The sequence below is a fragment of the Monodelphis domestica genome, chromosome 2, assembly GCF_027887165.1.
Source record: "Monodelphis domestica isolate mMonDom1 chromosome 2, mMonDom1.pri, whole genome shotgun sequence".
In the NCBI taxonomy this organism is placed as follows: domain Eukaryota; kingdom Metazoa; phylum Chordata; class Mammalia; order Didelphimorphia; family Didelphidae; genus Monodelphis; species Monodelphis domestica.
This window is the reverse complement of record NC_077228.1, coordinates 151,748,798-151,769,891: the sequence shown is the minus strand read 5'-3', so window position 1 is coordinate 151,769,891 and position 21,094 is coordinate 151,748,798. Positions and strand designations below refer to the sequence as shown.

The 21,094-nt window shown below is 38.4% G+C and overlaps 1 protein-coding gene across 3 annotated transcripts in view; it reads left to right on the top strand.

The window, feature by feature from the left end:
• Positions 1-21,094, top strand: part of MTR (5-methyltetrahydrofolate-homocysteine methyltransferase) — a 157,096-nt gene that overhangs the window by 131,545 nt on the left and 4,457 nt on the right. For all 3 annotated transcript variants that reach the window (XM_001378286.4, XM_007481573.3, XM_016430236.2), the window contains 5 exons: positions 6,911-6,986; positions 10,024-10,179; positions 13,213-13,409; positions 15,054-15,254; positions 20,087-20,279. In XM_001378286.4, coding sequence (XP_001378323.1) covers positions 6,911-6,986; positions 10,024-10,179; positions 13,213-13,409; positions 15,054-15,254; positions 20,087-20,279 — 823 coding nt within the window. The remainder of the gene's footprint in view (positions 1-6,910; positions 6,987-10,023; positions 10,180-13,212; positions 13,410-15,053; positions 15,255-20,086; positions 20,280-21,094) is intronic.

Sequence of the window (21,094 nt, the reverse complement as noted above, 5' to 3'; positions counted from 1 at the left end):
TAGACTGTCTTTGCTTGCTCATTGAGTTAAAAATATGAGATAAAAACAGGCAAACTTAAAGTTGATATTCATCAGGCTGCCTGGCTCTGTCACACATTTGACTGGAGAGATGTAGAGAAAATAGGGTCTTGCTGTGTTTGTGTATTGATTACAAATAGCATTTTATTCACTGAAGCAAGCATAGCCTGAAGGACTCTCCTCAAAAACAATGTCTTTCATGTTTTTGTTAAAATAATACAGAGCTCCTGTTAGAGACAGACCTAAAGATTACTTTGTTCAATAAACCTTCAAGTATTAACATCAGATGAGACCTAAAATGAAGGAAGACACATATAGCCAAGCAATTGAGACTGCCCTGCACAATGGCCAAATCAGAGAGGAATTTAGAGAACTTAGAGCCATCAGTTGAATTCTTTTTTTTTTTAACCTTTACCTTTTTCCGTCTTGGAGTCAATACTGTGTATTGGCTCCAAAGCAGAAGAGTGGTAAGGGCTAGGCAATGGGGGTTAAGTGACTTGCCCAGGGTCACACAGCTGGGAAGTGTCTGAGGCCAGATTTGAACCTAGGACTTCCCGTCTCTAGACCTGGTTCACTGAGCTACCCAGCTGTCCCCCAGTTGAATTCTTTCATTTTACAGATGGTGAAACTGAGATCTAGTGACAAAGTGATTTGCCCCATAGGTCATAATGTAGTAACTGGCAGAGTCAGGATTTGAACTGAACATGCAAACTCTGTGCATGCCTCATATACTTAACAACCTCTCTGTAGGGGCTTATTTTTGGGTTGGTATTATACTGATTGTATCAAACACCAGAATATTCCTCGGTGAGGTCCTTATTCAGAAAGATTACTTCAGCCACCCAATCAATCAACAGACATGACTTAAGCCCTTACTGTGTGCCAAGCACTACATTAGTTATGGGAAATGCAAGTGCCAAAAATGCAACAATCCCAACTTATAAGAAACTTACATTCTAATAGGGAAGAAAATAAATACATACAAAATAAATATAAAGAAGATTAAAAAGTAGTTTAACATTGAGTAGTTTGGAAAGGAGGACACTAGTAATTGAGAGGAACAGGAATGATTTAATGCAGAAATGGTTCTTAAGCTGTCTTTTTTTTTTAATATATTAAAATTCCTAGGTATCTTTCTCTCTTCCTTTACTAGAGAAGACATATTTGACCAAAAGAAAAAAGTGTGTGTGTGTGTGTGTGTGTGTGTGTGTGTGTGTGTGTGTTGTGTATTGTGAGTCTTGAAATTTCTCAGACTTGTGAATGTTAAAAAAATTCCCCTTTGGGGAATTCTGAGGATTTAAAAAAATTGAAGGAAGATATGCCATCATTTGAGGACGAACCAATATTAATTATAAAAAAATTAGAGAACATATTCAGAACTTTTGACCCCACTTGGTTGGATGTTGAGAATTTATTAGAAGCATTATTAACAAAGAGAGAGAAAAATAATATCGTTTCTCTGGCTAATGAAAAGCGAGGTAGAAGAGGATATGATTGGCCAACTGAAGATCCACATTGGAACCCCAAAGTTGAATTAGATCACATAAAACTAAACCAGGCCAGAGAAGCATTATTGACAGCCATGAGAGCTTGCTCTGATAGACCTGAAAAATGGTCAAAATTTGAAAGAACCCGACAAGATATTGATGAAACACCCTCCCAGTTTATGGACAGACTTATTGACATAGGGAATACATATATGGACCTTGATTTATCCAGAGAAAGAGACATTAGGCAAATACATAGGCAATTCGTTAAAAATTGTTGTTCAGTGGTAAAAGACTACTTTAGAACTAGCTGTCCTAATTGGGACTCTATGGACCTCGAAGAACTGAGGAGAGTAGCAACCTATGTTTATAAAGGTTGTGTAAAAAGACCTGAGGAAGATGATACATCAGTGGAAGATTTAAAGAAAGAAATTGAAATGTTAAAGAGACAATTGAAAAATAAGGGAGAGACTATAGCCCCTTTGCGGGAATTCACAAATAAATCAGTAACCTGCCATTTCTGTGAGAAGAAGGGCCACAAAATGATGGAATGTAGAACCTTTCTTAAGATGATTGGAAGAAATACATAGTTTAATAACAATTTTAGAAATAACAACTATAGAAATGATGATAATGGTCATAGAAACCAGAATTTTAGAAATTTTAGAAATTATAATAATGATTATGGAAATAACTATAATGAATATAGAAATAAGAACTTTAGAAATCAAAATTATAGAAATAGGAATTGGGAAAATAATGACAATACTCCAAATGAAGAAAATGATAATACCCAACAACAAAATATAAGAAATGGAGCTCGTCCAAAAAATAGTCGAGGTGCCCTTCAGGGGGGTGCCCAAGGAACTTCCCAAATATAATGAAGGTGATTCTTCTTAGACTCTAATTGATTTTGTTGATATTAATTACCCCCTTTTCAGTCTTTTCTCCCCTCCAAATAGTAGAAAAAAGGATGAACAAAGAACTTAAAACTATGATTGGAAAATTATGCACTGAGACACACTTAAAATGGCCTGAAATTCTTCCTCTGGCCCTATTTTATCTTAGAAGCAGGCCTAGAGGAGACCTACATATCTCAATATTTGAGATGCTTTTTGGACATCTGCCTATACAGGATAAACCTTTTTCCCCTGCATATACCTCACTATTAGGGGGAGATACTACTATTGCTTCCTATATACAGGAGTTACAGCACAAACTTCATGAACTTCATGAATCCGGAGCTGCAGTACAAGCTGGACCACTAGACTTTTCTCTTCATGACCTGAAACCAGGAGATAAAGTGTATATTAAGAATTTTAAGCATACTGGAGCAACTCAACCTTTGTGGGAAGGACCATTCCAAATATTGTTAACTACTCCAACATCTATAAAGGTTGGAGAAAGGGACTCTTGGATTCATTGATCACATGTGAAGAAAGCATCTTCTGTTGAGACTGATTGACTGTATCTTATCACATGAATTGGAAATAATAATCCATAGACAAGTGGATACGGTTTTTTCAAGGACACGTTGAATTACTGATTTTTCCTTATTTTTATTATTGCTTATCTTTTATTTTTGATTAGAATATTTGATTTTTTCTCATTTCTTGTACTAAAGGTACACATAAATAATATTTCCTGCACTAATAGAAGTTAAATATATATATTCTTGCTATAATATCAATATATACCTAAAAGCTTTAAACTATGGGAACCTGCCATTTATTGATAAAAAATTATAGGACTGTGATTAATGTTTGTATCTGATTCCAGAAAATGGGATAAAAACAAGGAGCACAGACAACCTGAAAAGTGCCAAGAAAGAGCACACATGAAATACTAATGTGAGACTTGAGGTTGCGACGATTGACATATGTTAAGTCGTAGGACTTCCTTGTACCTACACTCTTTGTGAAGTACTCATACAAATACGAAGTTTGACTATCATGCTGGCTCCCTATATCCCTGAGAATGACAAAAAAGTCATACGAGGGAATGACGCTTCCCTATCAAAATGGAATTCCAGTTCTTTTTCTTCTTATATTATGGCAACTTCCTGTAGTCTTGACTGCAAATGGGAAAGTAAAATATTACTGCATTCTGTCCTACAGACTTGTGGGATAGAAATCACTTTAAATTGGACCTATACAAGGGCCTATTTTGAATTTTTTCTCCTTATGTTTTTGATTATTTTTCTCTTCTTTTGATAATTGACTCATTACTTAACATTGCATTCTGAGTTGAACTGAATTTTTTTTAACACCTACTTCAGGGGGGATTGTATTTTAATTTAAATTCTAAAAATTTTGATTTTTTGTTTGAGATTGTATCTTTATGAAAATCCAAGATTTTGATTTTGTTCGAAAAAATATCTTCAAGAAAGAAGCTTGAAACTCCTATATCCAGAGAATGAATTTTTGCAGAAAGATGCCAGAAAATCCACACTACATCAAGAAGATCAAGAATGAACTTTGGATATGGTTGATTGGACTGAACTTTTGATTGAACATTTATTGTAAATGTACACATTTATGCCAAAAGGGACTGCCCCTAATTTGGCTTTCTGTCAATGCGCCCAGCAAAACATTGGTTTTGCTTTCTTTCTTTTCTATTCCTTCCTCATTACTCTATTTTCCTCTTAGAAATTTGAATATTGTATATATCCATAGTTAGAAGTGCATTTAGGATTATAAATTGATTATGTTAAATGGTCAATGGGGAGACAAGTCTCCCAATCATCATCAGGGGAGATTGTGAGTCTTGAAATTTCTCAGACTTGTGAATGTTAAAAAAAATTCCCCATTGGGGAATTCTCTATTGGAACAATTCCCTACGGGGACCATTCCCCATTTGGAAAGTGAGAACTCTACTTAGATCAGAAATGGGAAGACCTCTACTCCACCCGTACTTAAGACTGCTTTAGGGGAGAAAACTCCTTGCTGAACAATAAAAATACTTACACCCATACTTAAGCCATGCCTATTTTTAGAATTAATACAAAGGGGTGCTAAGTACCTATAAAGGTCAGGCAAACTTACATGGGACAAAGAGGTGAGACACTTACTCAGAGATTCTAACCTACTCAGGTGTGGATTACTAAAAGAATTAGTCTACTCAGGTGTGAATTCAGAATGGGCTGTCCTTTGGAAAACGTCTATTGTGATTGGTAGATGGAAGAACTTAGGGGAGGTGACATAGGAGAAAACCCCCTATATAAGAAAAGGACAGACTGTTGAAAGGAAAAAAACAGTCTCTTGAGAGACGATCTCTAAGGAGGTTGTTGAGAGAAGGACAATCTCTAAGGAGGTCTCTCAAGAGAGGCTGACTCTGGCTGGAACTCCCTCTGGGGAGACTCTGTCCCCCTGAATCCTTGCTTGAACAGATCTTATGGTGAGTGATTAAGGACTGACTGATCTTTTCTTTTAGGGCTTAGGCCTGGGTTGGCCAGGACTGCCTGGGCCAGCCTATTCTTTTCTCCAATTTTTTCCTTTCTCTCTCTCTCTCTCTCTCTCTCTCTCTCTCTCTCTCTCTCTCTCTCTCTCTCTCTCTCTCTCTCTCTCTCTCTCTCTTTCTTTGATTCCTCATTGTATTATTAATTAAATTCTCTATAAAACCCAGTTGACTTGGGTATATTCATAATTGGGAATATTTCCCTGGCAACCACCTTATATTTGATTTTAAAACAAGACACTGTAGTGAAAACATATTTTCTGCAGTCACAACTTACTCAGTCCACTCTTTGTATACCATCAATTTAAGTCTTCCACTATTTTAATCATTTCAGTTTATGACATCCAACTATTTTAACTGTTACAGTTTATGTCTCCCACTCTTTTAAATGTCACAGTATGTGTATATATATATATATATATATATATACATACATACTATATACATACATACTATATACATCACATACATCACAATCATATGCCACAACTTGTTTAGTCATTTATGGGCATCCCCTCAATTTCTAGTTCTTTGCCACCACAAAGAGAGCTGAAGGTGGGAATACGTCCAGTATCAGGGATACCAGTACCAAAGGCAGGAAGATGGGAGATAGAGTGTCATGAAAAACAGAGAAAACCAGCTTGATTGGATCACAAATTTGGGAGTAAGGCTAGAAAGATAGGTTGGGGCCAGATTTTAATGGGTTTTAAAAACCAAACAGAGAAGTTTATATTTTGTCTTAGAGACAACAAGGAGCCCTGGAATTAATTGAATAGAGTAGAAACAAGGTCATTTCTGTGCTAAGGTAAGTTACTTTGGCAACAGACTGGAAACAGTAGAGACTTAATTAAGATAAGGAGTCCAGTTAGAAGGCCATCACTGTGTGAAGAAGACCTAAACTAAGATGGTGGTGTATGAATGGAGTGAAGGGATTAAGAGGTGTTTTGGAGGTAGAAACTATATAAGATAAGGCAACTGATTGGACACATAGGGTGATGAGGAAAGGTCCAGAATAATGTCAAGATTATGAACTTAAGACCCTGGAAGGTTGGTGGTGACTTCAAAATGTTCAAAAGAAGTTTGGAAGAGGAAGCTTTGAGAGAAATTATAATGAGTTTTTCTTTGGATATACTGAATTTGTAATGTTTCTGAGATGTACAGTTTAAAATGACTAATAAACAATGGTGATATGGGGCTAAAGCAAAATGGGAATGATTAGAGTTGGATATATACACCTCAAGTCATTTGCATAGAGGTAATAAATCCAAAAGGGGAAAAAAAAACAAGTGGATGAAGACCTCTTATTCCTCACATTATAATACTTATTTCTAGAGGCAGCCTACTGGCTTAGTCTAACAGCATAGAAATTTTGGACAAGCAATACAATAAAGTGGGCTTGGACTTTGAACTGGAAAAGAATATTCTGCATCTCATTGGATTTCAGTGATTCCTAAGTTGCCATATGCCCCAAAGACCCATCCTTTAACATCAGTATACCATTAATGGTACATGGCTATAGGTCAATAGTATATGTCTATTATTAATGGTATATTGCTCTAGGCCAGCAAATGCTGTGATATCAGAAGAATAAAAACATAAGATGAATGAAGAAGGATCAGTGAAGATACATAAGGATGATGAGAAACATAGAATGCAGCATATTTTCAGTAATGACTTGTACTGGTGCAGAGAGTATCTACACGGATCTATATGTCCAAGTAATTCAAGCCCACAGTTTATTTATTAATTGCATAGTCATATGTCAGGTACTTAAATAAATCCACTTAGTATAAGAAGAAAAAACCCCAACTCTTTCTGCATAAAGGTCTGCATGTAAGAATTTTTGTTAAGTCATCTTTTTGGTTGAAAAAACTGCTAACATGAGCATGAAAAAATTCAAGAGGCCTTGACTAAGACTTTCTTTCTTTTATTTATTTACTTTTTTGTAGGAAAGAAGATACTTAACCTTAGATCAAGCCAGGAAAAAAGGCTTCCATGTAGACTGGCTCTCAGAACCACCCCCAGGTCTGTTTGGGACTGCATGAGTGTAGAGGGAAGGAATAGAAGCAGAAATGGTAGAAAATTGTATGCACTTGAGAAATGCATCAGAATGCCAGAGCCAGTAAATGTTACAAACTATCTCTCTTTGTGTCCTTGGGCATCATTTAACTTCTCTGAACCTCAGTTTCCTTTTCTGTAAAATGGAGGAAATAATACTTGTAGGACTCATCACATAGATTGGTAAGTCTTAGATGAGGTAATGTCTTGTGTAAATTGCTCTGTGTTGTAAATTCCTTATCAGTGTGAGCTCTTGTCATGGAAGAGTTTGCCATTGTTGCCTAAAATTCTAATCACATTTGATATCTTTTTAACTGTGTGACTTTTGTCAACTTTGTAGTGATTGTCACATGGAAAGCCCAGGCCTGGAAATCAGATATCCTTGGTTCTAAAGTCCCAGTTCTGCCCTTAACTAGAAGGGTTACCCTAAACAGTCCATTTAACCACAGTGTTTTGGTTTGCCCAGCAGTAAATTGGGAATGGTCATTTTTACCTTTATGATACTGTGGATGAGGTCTGAGGCTCATCTGAGATGAAATGTATACAGGGCCTTGAAAAAACTGAGACTCCTTGTAAATGTGAAGCTCTTGGAACTATTGCTTTTCTGTTTCCATTTCTACTTTTAATTCAGAGTAACAGTACAAAGGAAAGTTGTTTCCTGTCCAATGAGATGTTAAAAAATACTTTATTCAATGGAAAGCATCTGATTTAAATGACAGATAAGAGACCTGCAAGTATTAGGGCAGTTTTAATTTCTGCTCTTCTGTCTTTCTCTGGGAATGATTAAGATGCAAACAGCCCAGTTAAAATACTAGACTAGGTAGTTTCGTTTTGTGTTATGGGGGTCTGGCATGTGGGAAGTTGGGGTTCTTCTCCTTCAGGCAGGTTCATAATCCAAGTTTTTGGTGTTTGTGAAGAGCCCACCCGCCAGACTCTGCATGTCCCACCCCTCTCAGACACTTTAGGCAGCAGTTTTATTTTACCCTTTCCATTTTGTACATAAACAGAAAACTCTTGAGGCTAAATATAGTCATGCTGCTTCTCCAATGCTATTTGTGTTGGGGCATTGACTTACAGCAGATCAAGGATTGCAGCGAGTACCCAGCGTCAGGGAGGTTCCTTTAATGCCCCATGTTTGATGGCCCCTTGAAAGCCTGCTAATAATGGTGGTGCTACTCAGAGGGCCTATTGAAGTCTAATTCAGAAAGAACTCAGAAGTGTTTGAAGATGATTTGACTGGGGTTAGGGGTTTATTGAGGGCAGGGGTAAGGACAAGGAGTTGGGAGGAGAATGTGGGACTTTCTTCAAAGGCCTCAAGTAGTAGAGCTTCAAACACAGGATAAACTTCTCTAAAGTATACCCTGCTTGTTGGGCTGATAATTCCATTTGTCAATGAATCCTGCAGAATTTATTCACATGACAGGGTGAGAGAGAACCCTGAGAAATCTTTTCATCTGTCTCTGAATTCAGGAAGCTAAGATTGCCCCTGAATTCTCCCAGATAGATATAGACACTTTTTATGTGATGGGGATTCTGTGGGGCTTTTCATTACTTCTCCATGTCCCTTCCAGGCTTCCCCCTCCCCGAAAGGATACATTAATACACACAGGATAGGAATAAGGAGTAGACCCATAATTATATGGGGAACTTCTGGTCAAGGAAGTGTCTTCAATGAATGTAGGTTAGAATCTTCTCTTAAAGAAGTTCCTGAGACCATTGTGTAGCCAGTCTGCATAACCAGTATATGTCAGAAGTAGGGATTTGAACCCAGATCTTCCTGGTTTCCAGGCCAGTTCTTCATCCTTATCCTGTGGATTATCCTATATTACATCTGTTCTATATTATATCCTATATTATGTACATATGCTATATTACAGTGTTTTTCTTTTCAAACACTGATCACCAGAAAGTCCCTGCACAAATCCTGAGGTATGAGATTTCTCAGTCTTCTTGATTTATCTGTTCTAATATTTCACAACTCTTGGTGCCAAGATGTTCTTCCTTCTGTTTAATTTAACTATTTTCAGCTGAAATTAAACCCTTTACATGCTGCTGTCCTGAGGGGGTTGGAGAATATACAGAGGTTTGATATAGAGAACAGGAGGTATGGAACTGTGGTATGAGAACACTGTTCTGGTCTCTTCTGTCCACTGGCTGCTAGACGAATAAATATAAGTTTTATTTAGTAATTAAAAGTGAGAATAAAGTTGATGGTTAGCTGGTGAGGTGAGGATGCAGTAGTTGTATGTCAGGCAAAAAAACTCAAACAACACAGTTACTATTCAGTCTCTTTCCATGCCCCCTTTTTATTTCTACTCCCCGTCCCTGCCATGTTCTTTCTGTTTAAAGACTGCCACTCTGCTTGTATATTTTTTTTACTCATAATGCCCTTAAGTGGTAGATAGGAGAAGGTATTATGAGTCCCACCTAATGGGGAAACTGAGAACAGATTGGTGAAGCACCTTGGCCTAATCAGATGGCAGAACCAATTGTAAAATCTTCAATCTTATGACTCCTGTCAATGGCCTGTTTATTGAGCTGAGCAGTATTTCAATTACTCCAGAACGGTGAAAATAGCCTAATAATAATAACACTCTTTCTCAGATGACAGCTCTTCCACCTTCTACTTCCCCCCCCCCCCCCCCAAATGAATTTTAAGTTGCATAAGACTCACCTATATTTTTCTGTTTTTGAGAAAGGAGCTGCCCCCTAGGACCATATACCTAGAGGCATAGAGAAAGTAATTTGTTTAAGACACAATACAAAATTATTCTTTTCTCCAAGGCAATCTAAAAGCATTCTTCCATATTCCCCCCCCCCCACCCCAACTCCTACGGGTGACAGGAATAAGACAGCATGTGGGAGTCTCCTGAGCAATTTCAGAATTTCAGACTTAGAAGCTGGAGCCCTTGGTAGGCTGTGCTGCATCCACTGTATGTTAAAGATGTTTTAACTCTAAGCCTCAAATATTCCTAATGGTAACCTATACTTTTTGTTTCTTTAGTGAAACCCAAATTTTTTGGGACTCAGGTTTTTGAAGACTATGATCTGCAGAGACTGGTGGACTACATTGACTGGAAACCTTTCTTTGATGTTTGGCAACTCAGGGGCAAATACCCGAATCGAGGTTTTCCCAAGATCTTTAATGACAAGACAGTGGGTCAGTTTGATTATTCCTTCTTTAACAATACTTTCCTATCTATCTTTTCTGTAGTAAAGGATCTTCCAATAGTAGTATGCTCAGGGATGCTTTGATCTTGGTCATGTATTAGGTAGGCTGCCTCCTCTGGGCTGTGCTTGACACGCTGGAGTTACAAAGGCAGAAATGAAATGGTCCTTACTAGCCCCCAAGGAACTGAGACATTCAAGGTAGAAAGTGGAACTGCCCAGAAGTAGGATTTGGATTAAGTTACTGCTGCTTGGGATGGAAGGTGGAGATTACCTCATATGCTCTGACTTAGGAGCATTGGTGTTTTGGGGACAGAAGTGTGGATGGGAGTGGGGAAAGTATAGTGGATTTTTTAAAAAGCATTTCACATACTTCTTTTTTTTTTAACCCTTACCTTCCGTCTTGAAATCAATACTGTGTATTAGTTCCAGAGTGGTAAAGGCTAGGCAATGGGGGTTAAGTGACTTGCCCAGGGTCACACAGCTGGGAAGTGTCTGAGGCCAGATTTGAACTCAGGATCTCCCATCTCTAGGCCTGGCTCTCAATCCACTGAGCCACCCAGCTGCCCCGTAAATTTCTTAACTTTTAATTCAATATAGATAAATAATTACAGATCTAATTCAATTCATAGTTAAGATAAAATGGGAGACTTGGTGGATGACCATAAGGGAGCCAGGATTTCATAGGGATAGGTTATGATTCTCAATTGGTTATATTATGAGGATGTTTTTCTTCCAGAAAGTATCTTCTCCCTTTGCCTTTTAAAGTATAGGAAATTTCATCATAAGAAATAATTCTCGTGTTTTAAAGGTTTTTGTTTTGGTCTTATTCAGCTTCTCTTTTTAAATCCTAGATAGAATGCTGGGCCTGGAGTCAGGAAGACTTCTCATCCTCTGTTCAAATCTAGCCTCAGACACTTACTGTGACTCTGGGCAAGTCACTTTGCCCTGTTTACGGCAGTTTCTTCATCTGTAAAATGATCTGGAGGAGGAAATGGCAAACTAGTCCAGTAACTTTCATAAGAAAATCCCAAATGGAGTCATGAAGAGTCTGAAATGACTGAAAATGGCACCTTGAAATTGGGGATGAGAATATGTTAAGCCATTTGAGGGTTAGTTGATAGCTAGCCAGCATCTAGGGTAGAGGTAGAGGAAGAAGGAATGATAGATGAAGCAGAATTAGGAGAAGTTATGAATTGAAAGACCAGTCGGTCAAAATAGCTATTTATTAAGTACCTTGTGCTAAACTTCTAATGGAGGAGGCAACAAGCAAACAAATATATACAAACAAACTATGTACAGGATCAATGGGACTTAATTTAGAAAGAGAAATAACTAGAATTAAGAAGAGGTAGAAAAGGCTTCCTGTAGAAGATGAGATTTTTAGTTGAGACTTAAAATGGAACCAGGGAAGCCAGTAGCAGAGGTGAAAAGGGAGACAGCCAGAGAAAATGCCTGGAGTACAGTGATAGAATGACTTATGTTTTGGAAAAGCCAGGAGGCCAGTGTCACTGGATTAAAGAATACATGCTTGGGAGTAAGACTGTAAGAAGACTGTGAAGGTAGGAGTGGGACTAGGTTATGGCGGGCTTTGAATGGCAGACGATTTTTGCATTTGATGCTGGAGGCAATAGGAACCACTGCAGTTTATTGAGCAGGGGATGACAGCAGTCTGCTTCAGTGTATCAAGAAAATAACCTTCATGTGTTACAGTCTGGATGGGGGTGCTTGTCGTAGGCGGCCTCATTGTATAGACTCAGTATAGAGAAATGGTGGCAACTGTTCTTCAAATAGCTAACCATAATGTATGGTTTTGGAAAGAAATGCTTATGGCTCCAATGTGGAGTGTGACGGCACAATTGGCATTGCCATTTTCAAATGTGTGCACAGACAGATGTGAATGGATAGAGAATATCCCAAGGCAAACTGCATTTACACTGTTTAATTGAAACTTTTGAGAATCTTACCCAAGCCCCTTAACAGGGTTTGTTGTTATTCTTTTCAGTTATATCTGACTCCTGGGATCCCATTTAGAGTTTTCTTGGAAGATACTGGAGAGGTTTGCCATTTCCTTCTCCAGCTCATTTAACAGATGAGGAAATTGAGGCACACAGAGTTTTGCCCTGGGTCACACAGCTAAGTGTCTGAGGATAGATTTGAACTCAAGAAAATGAGTGTTCCTGACTCCACTCTCTCTATTAAAGGAGTTACTGGAAGTCTATGTGTGCATGATGGAGGCAAATTGTTAAATCTAACTTGAAGTGCTCCCTGTCTCTCTCTCTCTGTCTCTCCCTTCCTTTTTCTGCCTCTGTCTCCCCTTCTCCATGTCCTTCCCTCTGTCCCTATCTCCCTTCCTATTCTGCCCCCAAGAGTCTTCTGCTTTTCAAGAGGTTATATTTTGGCATTCTACCCTTTGAGGCAGTGAGGTGGTAGTAGAGTGGATAAACTACTGGGCCTGCAATCAGTGACCTCAACTGTTAAAGGGGAATGATAATAATAGCATTTTCCTCCTGGGGGTTTTGTGGGAATCAATTGAGATAATATTTGTAGAGTTTCTTTCCCTTTCTCCTATCCATGGAAAATGTATAGTTGAGGGGGCAACTGGGTAGCCCAGTGGATTGAGAACCAGACCTAGAGATGGGAGGTAGGTCCTAGGTTCAAACCTGGCCCCAGACACTTCCTAGCTGTGTGACCCTGGGCAAGTCACTTGACCCCCATTACCTAGCCCTTACCACTCTTCTGCCTTGGAACCAATACACAGTATTGATTCTAAGATAGAAGGTAAGGGTTAAAAAAAAAAAAGTATTGATGAAGCTTTCAATATAAGTTAATGTTAGCTTGGGGAAATGGGCCATGGGGGATGGGGGTGAGACTACTTAACTGGGGAAGTGGTCTGAGAGGTAATATTTTGTTTTATTCTTATTTTTGTTGGGGATGGGAAGAAGAGGTGGTGTGTTTTTTAATGTTTTGCTAAAATTATTTTGAGGAACTTTTCAAGTGAATTATTTTGTTTTTTATCTTATAGGGGAAGAAGCCAAAAAAGTATATGATGATGCCCAAACTATGTTGAAGGAACTGATTAGTAAAAAGAAGATACAAGCTAGGGGTTTGGTTGGATTCTGGCCAGCACAGAGTGTCCAGGATGATATTCATTTGTATGCAGAAGATGCCATACCACAATCTGCAGAGCCAGTAGCAAAATTTTATGGCTTAAGACAACAGGTAAGAAAACTCATTTTTTGTAGGCTAAGAGATGGCTTCCTCTTCACCTTTGATTAAGTCATTAAGCAAAATATAATGATTTGAGCTCAGAGTCTGAAAAATTACACCAGTACTAAGTTCTACCCAGAAAATAATCAATAAAGGAATGGGTGGAGTGAATTTGTTGGTTGAGGAAGAGGCTGTTTGTATGATGGATAGCAACAGAAATGTCAGGTTGACCAGGATACTCAAGGCAGACATTCAGACAGGAATAAGGCCTCTAATTGGCCACTTTCAGGGGTGGTTGCTTATAGGACATTTGGCAGACACTGCTTCACATCAGCCATTTTAGTCTTTTTTTAATACTCAATGAATAATAATACCAATAATTTATTCAAAAGAAGCATGTATGTGCACCATACCTTTATAAGTGAAATTAATTGTAGGCCTTCTATTATGCGGAAAGCACTGAATCTTCCTGAAAAACCATTTTACCAAGACCCTTCTTTAAAATGTAGCTATCCTTGGCAGAGGTAGGTGGCAGCACAATTAGCCTGAATAAGGGTACTTATAATAATGTACCCAGTGCCCATGAGTTTCTCAGTGTGTGAATTCTTTCTTTCAATCCAAATTCTAGCCCCTAAAACTAATTTCAGAGAGTTGCTTGAGGCTCAGACAGTTTAGATTAATTACTCATGAACACATTGCAAATAAATGTCAGATGTGAGATCTGAACCCTGCTCTTCTGACTCCCAACTGGCATTTACTCCCAACAATCCATCTTATGCCTCACTCACAGTATTTATTTTTAGTTATTATAATAATAATCACTCATATTTGCATAATGTGACAATGCGGTGGCCAGGGTGGGGGTGGGGGGTGGTGGTGGTGATGGTGGTGGTGGTGGGGGTGGGCAATGACTGGGCAAACTTACTATCTTTACTGTAAAGCTATCTACTCAAATTTTTTTTTTTAAATTTGTAATCCCTTTGTGGTAAGCCAAAACGAGGGGTTTAAAATTAATATTCAATAACTATTATATTTTAAAAGTTTTATTAATAATAACTAGGGCAAAAGAACTGCCTGAATTCTCCCATCGCAGGTCCAAAAAAGGAAGAGGGAAGAGTTACAGCCACTTAAATACAATCACTCAAAATGCGGGGATGTAGGAAAAGGGAATTTTGGGAAATACTAAGGGACTTCTGGGGGATGAAGTCCAAAGGCTCAAAAATCTACATTTATACAGGACTGAGTGGTTGAGAAATGTCATCTCATCTCTGTTCTTTGGGACAAAGCCTGTTATTTGTAATTTTTCAACATTTATTGTCAATTATTTTGTGGTTGTATTTTTTTCATTTACATTGTTGCAATCGTTGTGTAAGGTTTCAGGAGTTAAATGATTTGTAAGCAGAGGTAAAATTCCAACTCAGTACTTAGGACACCAAGTAAAATGTTTGTCTATATCTCCCTATCAGTGATAGTTACTTGAGCCAAGATAAAGGGTGAAAAAAAAGATTTGCATAAATCATTGGTTTTTGGCTTCTTTTTTTGAAATTAAGCTAGAAATACTACACCTTATTTTCAAAATGAGGCTTTTAAAAAATTATCCAATTTTATATGTTAGACACGTTTAACTGTGTTTCTCTTGTTTTTTTGGTTTCTAAGGCAGAAAAGGATTCTGCTAGCACAGACCCTTATTATTGCCTGTCTGACTTCATTGCTCCTCTGGAATCTGGGATCCGTGACTACTTGGGCCTTTTTGCAGTGGCCTGCTTTGGAGTAGATGAACTGAGCAAGGCCTATGAGGAACAGTATGATGTCTACAGCAGCATTATGGCTAAGGCCCTGGGAGACAGGTTGGCAGAGGTAAAGACTCATGTATGACTGGGGAGTGTATTTGCTTGGCTAAACTCACTATCAGAAGCATGTTGTGGCTGTACTTGTGGTGAAGTGAGTTGCTATGTACAAAAAAAGTGGACAACATGGCAGCCCCACAAAACTGAAGGAGCTACAAGCTTTTATTTGACTGCATTGGCATTGAGGAAGACTATGGGGCAACACATAAGTCAGTTTGAACACTGGAAATGTCAACTTGCCTGAAGACAGAAGGTCTTGGGTTCAAATGTGGCTTCAGATACTTCCTAGTTGTTTGATCCTGGGCAAGTCACTTCATGCCAATTGCTTAGTCTCTTTTCTTTTGTCTGATCTCACACTTAGTATTGATTCTAAGACAGAAAGTAAGGGTTCTTAAAAAATAAAATGATGGCTAAAAAATTTCTCATTCATCTAAATCTGGGCTAATTTGAAAGTTCCAGTTTAGCCAGAATGACTTCATATAGATTTCATCCTTTCTCCTTGATCCTTGTTCTCTAATTCAGTGCTGACTTTTCCTTTTATTCACTATAGTCTAGGGCAGACGTGTCAAACAAAGGCCTTATGGGTAGCCCTGCAGCTAGAAATAGATGGAAAAGTAACTGGTAAATATTTAACAACATAAATAAAAATACAATAAAACATAGGAAATGTTAACATGACATTTTCTAAGTCAATGTTCACTTGTAAGAATTCTTATATACTGTTGAGTGAATTCTGTTTCTATTTAACACCACTGGTCTAGGATCATAAAATTCTTATGTATGCCTGGCACATGGTAAGTGTTTGACAGCTATTTCATGAATCCAGCAAATGTTCATTGTAAACCTTAAAATTTCTTAGACTTATAAATGTTGGAAATTTCATCATTGGGAAATTTCATACTTGAAAAATTTCCTACTGATAGTCTATTGGAATGTGAACCCCCCTTGGCATGGGAGGGTCTTTCTCCTCCCTACTTAAGATTACTTTAGGACAGAAACCTTTTGCTGAACAATGGAAAGGGCTTTGACCTATGCTTAAGCATAGAACAGGAAGTTCTTTGAGTCATGATTGATTTTAGAATTGATACAATAGAGATACTTGGAATGACAGAACCAGGTCTTGGAACTTACAATCTCCACCCTACTCAGTCCTAACAGGATTTAGGAAGGGCTGCAGCATAGATCAAAATTTAATTATTTGAGAATATGACCTTCAACAGACATGTACAAAGGGGCAGACCTCTGGGTGGTCCTGGGTTAAGCTAGAGCCACCATTGGCACAGGGAAGACATGGACAGTGATTGGTAGATGTGAGAACTGAGGGGAGGGAACTGAGATGATGTCCTTAAAGATAGCGGGGTCTGAGGACAGAGGGGTGGTTGGAGAGGTTTTGCTCTGAGAGATTGTGCTCTGAGAAGCTTGCTCTGAAGGAAGCTGGAGGTGGAGGCCGCTGAGACTGTTTCTCCATTTTGGTCACGTGAGTGATAGGGACTGATCTCTTTTCTTTGCCTCAGCTATCTAAGGGCTTGGGCCTTTTGGCCCAGCCTAAACAGAGGGGGTATTTAAGCCCTATTCCCTTCTCTCCCCTTTCTCTCCCCTTTCTCTCCCCTTTCTCTCCCTCTCTCTCTCTCCCTCCCTCTCTCTCTCTCTCCCTCCCTCTCTCTCTCTCTCTCTCTCTCTCTCTCTCTCTCTCTCTCATACCTTTCTTCCTCCTGTTTGTAATTAAACTCCATAAAAGGTTGACTGCTGACTTGAGTTTTCATTTAGGAATTACATAGCTGAATTCCTTGGCGACCTTAAATTTATATATATCAGTCTTTTAAAGTGACTTCTTTGTCACATCATTAAGCATCTTCTATGTGCAAAGCTCTGGGGACACAAAGACAAAAACGATGATGAAATCCCTTCCCTCAAGGAGTGTGTTTTACTTGGAGTGATACAGAATACAGTTACATCACTAAAAGATGATTTGAGGAGAGAGAACGTAAAACTAAAGGAATCAGGAAAGGCATCCTAAGGGAGGGGACATCTGAGCTTAGCCTTGGAGGATTCTACAGCCTTTTAAGAGTGCAATCAGAACATGGGAGACCAGGCTGTACAAAGACCCAGGAATGGGAGATGGAATGCCCCGTTCTGGGAACAGCAAGGACCCCAGTTGGCTTGGAATTTATGTGTGAAGGAAAGTAAGATGAAGAAACTCCAGAAAGCTAGGATAGAATCAGATTGTGAAAGATTTTAAATGCTAGTCTGAAGAGGTTGCATTTAAACCTAGCATCAATAGGAAGCTATTGAAGATTCTTGAGCAGAGGCATTACATGGTTGGGCATATATATGCCTTAGAAAGATTATTTTGACCAATCTGTGATAGAGAAGAGAGAGACAGGATGCAGGTGGCTAATTAGGAGACTATCACAGTAATCCAGGCTTGAAAAGTGATAAAGACATAAACTAGGGGGAAGTCTATGTGAGTAGAAAGGAAGGGATAGATGTAAATGATAGTGTGGAAGTAGAATCAACAAGACCTGGCTATTGATTGATTGAATTCAAGGGGTGAGGGAGTGGAGAGTGACTTTCAATTTGACTTTACTATGCTTATATTTCTTTCCAGGGAAGAGGAGGGCTTTGGGAAGATAGGGGAAGGAGAAAAAAAAAGAAATCCTTGACAATTGAAAAAAAAAAGGAGGAAGAGAAAATGAATCTCAGGTTGTGAAGCTGGGTGGCTAGAAAGATGTCCTCAACAGACATAGGGGAGTTAGGAGCAGGGAGGTTTAGGGAGGAAGATCTGTCATTTAGGTATATTACATTTGAAATGACTGGAATATCCAGATGGAGCTGTCCAGCAGGCAGTTAATGATATGGGCCTAGAGTTCAGGAGACAGAATGGGGAGTCATCTGGATAGACAGAGGCAGGATATACAGAGACAAGAGAAGACTCTGGAAAAGGATCTTGGTGGGCACTCATTGCAAGGGGGTGGGAGATGGATGGTGATTCATTAAGTTTTCATTAGAATTCATAAGAATTAATTAAGATTCATTTGTTTTCATTGGTAGAACCAGAAGAGTCCTTAGAGACCATCTAAATCAATATCATTTTTTAGGTAAGGAAACTGAGGCCCTTAAACGATAATAGGTAACTTGTTTAAGGTCAGCTAAGAAGTGATAGCCAAAATGCAAATTCATAAAGTCTTTGATTCCATATCTAATGTTGTTTCTAGAATGGCACAATGTCCTTTATAATTCTATTTTCAGCCTTCCTGGTGTGGGCTTTCTTTATAGATTCTGAATTACCTTATATATTAAATTAGGGTTAGGTATTGGTTTTAATCCTTTTTAAAAAAATTAAGATGTCAGATATTAATGTATCTCATAAGATTTTTCTTGACCTCAAGCAGTGATGCTGACATACATTCCAGTAGAGCATAAATTCCTTGAAGAAAAGGACTTTCATTTTTGACTTCTCATAGAGCCTTTCGCTTGTTTAGAGCCTAACTAAAATGTTTGTGTTCTATATGAGGTTTAAAAAAATTTTTTTTATATCACTAGGTTTTCCTACAGTATCCTTTTTCATTCTCTTTCAGAAAGCTAGTCTATATAACATAGTTTTTTTTAAAACAAAAAAGAGAACCAAAAAAATTAGTATATTTGATCAGTGTATTGAAAACAACTGAAAAATATGTGCAACACCTGTGGACCTTTCCCACCTCTGCATGGATGAGATGGCAGTGTCATTGTATAGCTCTCCTCTCAAACTATACTTATTCTTTATAATTTTTCAACATTCACTTTTGATTTTTGTGTGTGTTTCCTTTTTCATTTACATTGCTGTAGTCGTATATATTATTTTCTTGGCTCTTCTTATTTCATACTTCATTAGTTCATATCCATGTTGCTCTTTGTTCATCACAATTTTTACAATATAGTAATATTCCATTACATTTGTGTACTATAATTTGTTTAGCCATTTCTAGTTAATGACTATCTACTTTGTTTCTAACTCTTTACTATCACAGAAAATATTTGCTAAAATATTGGTGTGTTTGGGTGCTCTCTTCTTATCAACCTTGAGGTATAAGTGCAGTAATGGAATCTCTGGGCCAAAGGGTATGCATTACCTTTTAGCCACTTTATTTGTTCATTCCAGTTTGCTTTCCAAAATAGTTATACTGATTGACAGTTCCTCCAACAATGCACTAGTGCACCTATTGTCCTAATAAATGTTTGTCGAATCAAATTGAGCTTTTCATCCAGTAGGATTCCTTTACCAGTAGAGAAGGTTACATCAGTCCCAGTAGGCTGGGCACCAGTGGTCTATGAGCCAAGATGGAGGTAGAGAGCAGAGTATAAAACTATTTGTATGGGAAGTACTTTATTTAGAGTCAGAAGACTTACATTTGAATTTCAGCTCTTCTCTTTCCTCCCTATGATTTGTGGCAAGTCACTTAATCTCTGGAGGGACTCAGTTCTCTTTAAAATTAGTAGATTGAACTCCCTTGGTTGTTCCAAATTCTGTGTTGATGCTTTAATTAGACCAGGTAGTAAGGGACTCTGTCCAGTCTCCTGGACTGGAACACTTTCCTTCTCCTCTGCCTTAGTCTTCAGAAAGAGCAGATGGGTAGGATAATTGACACTATCTTTCAAGCTGGAAGGGAGCTTAGCTTTGAGACCATCTAGTCTAATTCCCTCACTTTACAGATGAAGGAACTGGGAACCCGAGGAAAGTTAAGTGACTCACCTAGGGTCACTCAGGTAGCAAGTATCTGAGATGGGATTTGAATTAAGGGCTTCCTGACTCACTGACTGTAACAGCTCCTCTGGGTAAAGATGACCACTTTTCTGTTCAAGGCTTTTGCAGAAGAACTTCATGAAAGGGTTCGCAAAGACTTGTGGGCTTATAGTGGCAGTGAGCAGCTGGATGTTGCTGACCTTCGGAGAATTCGGTATGGGGGCATCCGCCCTGCTCCTGGCTATCCCAGCCAACCTGATCATACTGAAAAGCTCACGATGTGGAGACTCGGTCACATTGAAGAAACCACAGGTATTGCGCTAGAAAATGGATATGCTTCCTTGAGGCAAAAAGCATTGGATATGTTAAAAGCACCTGAACAGAGGCAAAGGAAAACACAGTTATATAACTAGTGACATTTAAGCCATATATGTAGGTTTAATCTGCTTGTGTGTGTATGTGTGTGCTCATTGCTATATTTAGTATTTTAAATTGTTTTTCACCTACGTCTGTTTGGTAGTTAGTCATACAAAGCATGCAGAAAAATTGTACCTTGGTAGAATATTTATTTAATTCTAGGAGGGGTATTGAGCTTGCATTAGACCTTTTTATCCCCACTTCACTCCAGCTTCTCACCCCCAGATAACCCTTAGGCCTGATGTAATGTGGACAACCTATCCTAATCCAGGATATCCTCAGGGTATATCTAAAACTGAGTTTGAGTACCCAGAGGGAGTTATTTTCACATGGATCCTTAGACTTTTAAGCTAGAGTAGCAGAATAGATAGCTACCCTTGGAATCAAGGAGACATAGATTCAAATCCTGCTTCTCTCACATATTGGTTGCATGATCCCACTGACAAGCTTGTGTCCATTCTTTATGACTGTAAATTGTAGAGCAATGTTGCCAGTCTCTTCTGTTAGAAGGAGTATTTCAGGAATTTCCAATTCCTAAGAAGTCACTGGTCCAATAGAAAAAATAAGGCCTTAGAACCCACTAATCCATTCAGAATTTCCTATATGAGCATAAGTCCAGGCTTAGTGGGGACATTTTCAAGTTACTCTGGATCAAGACAAGTTATTTGAAACCATATATGTGTCCAGGTTCTGGGCAGGGGTCCCCAGAA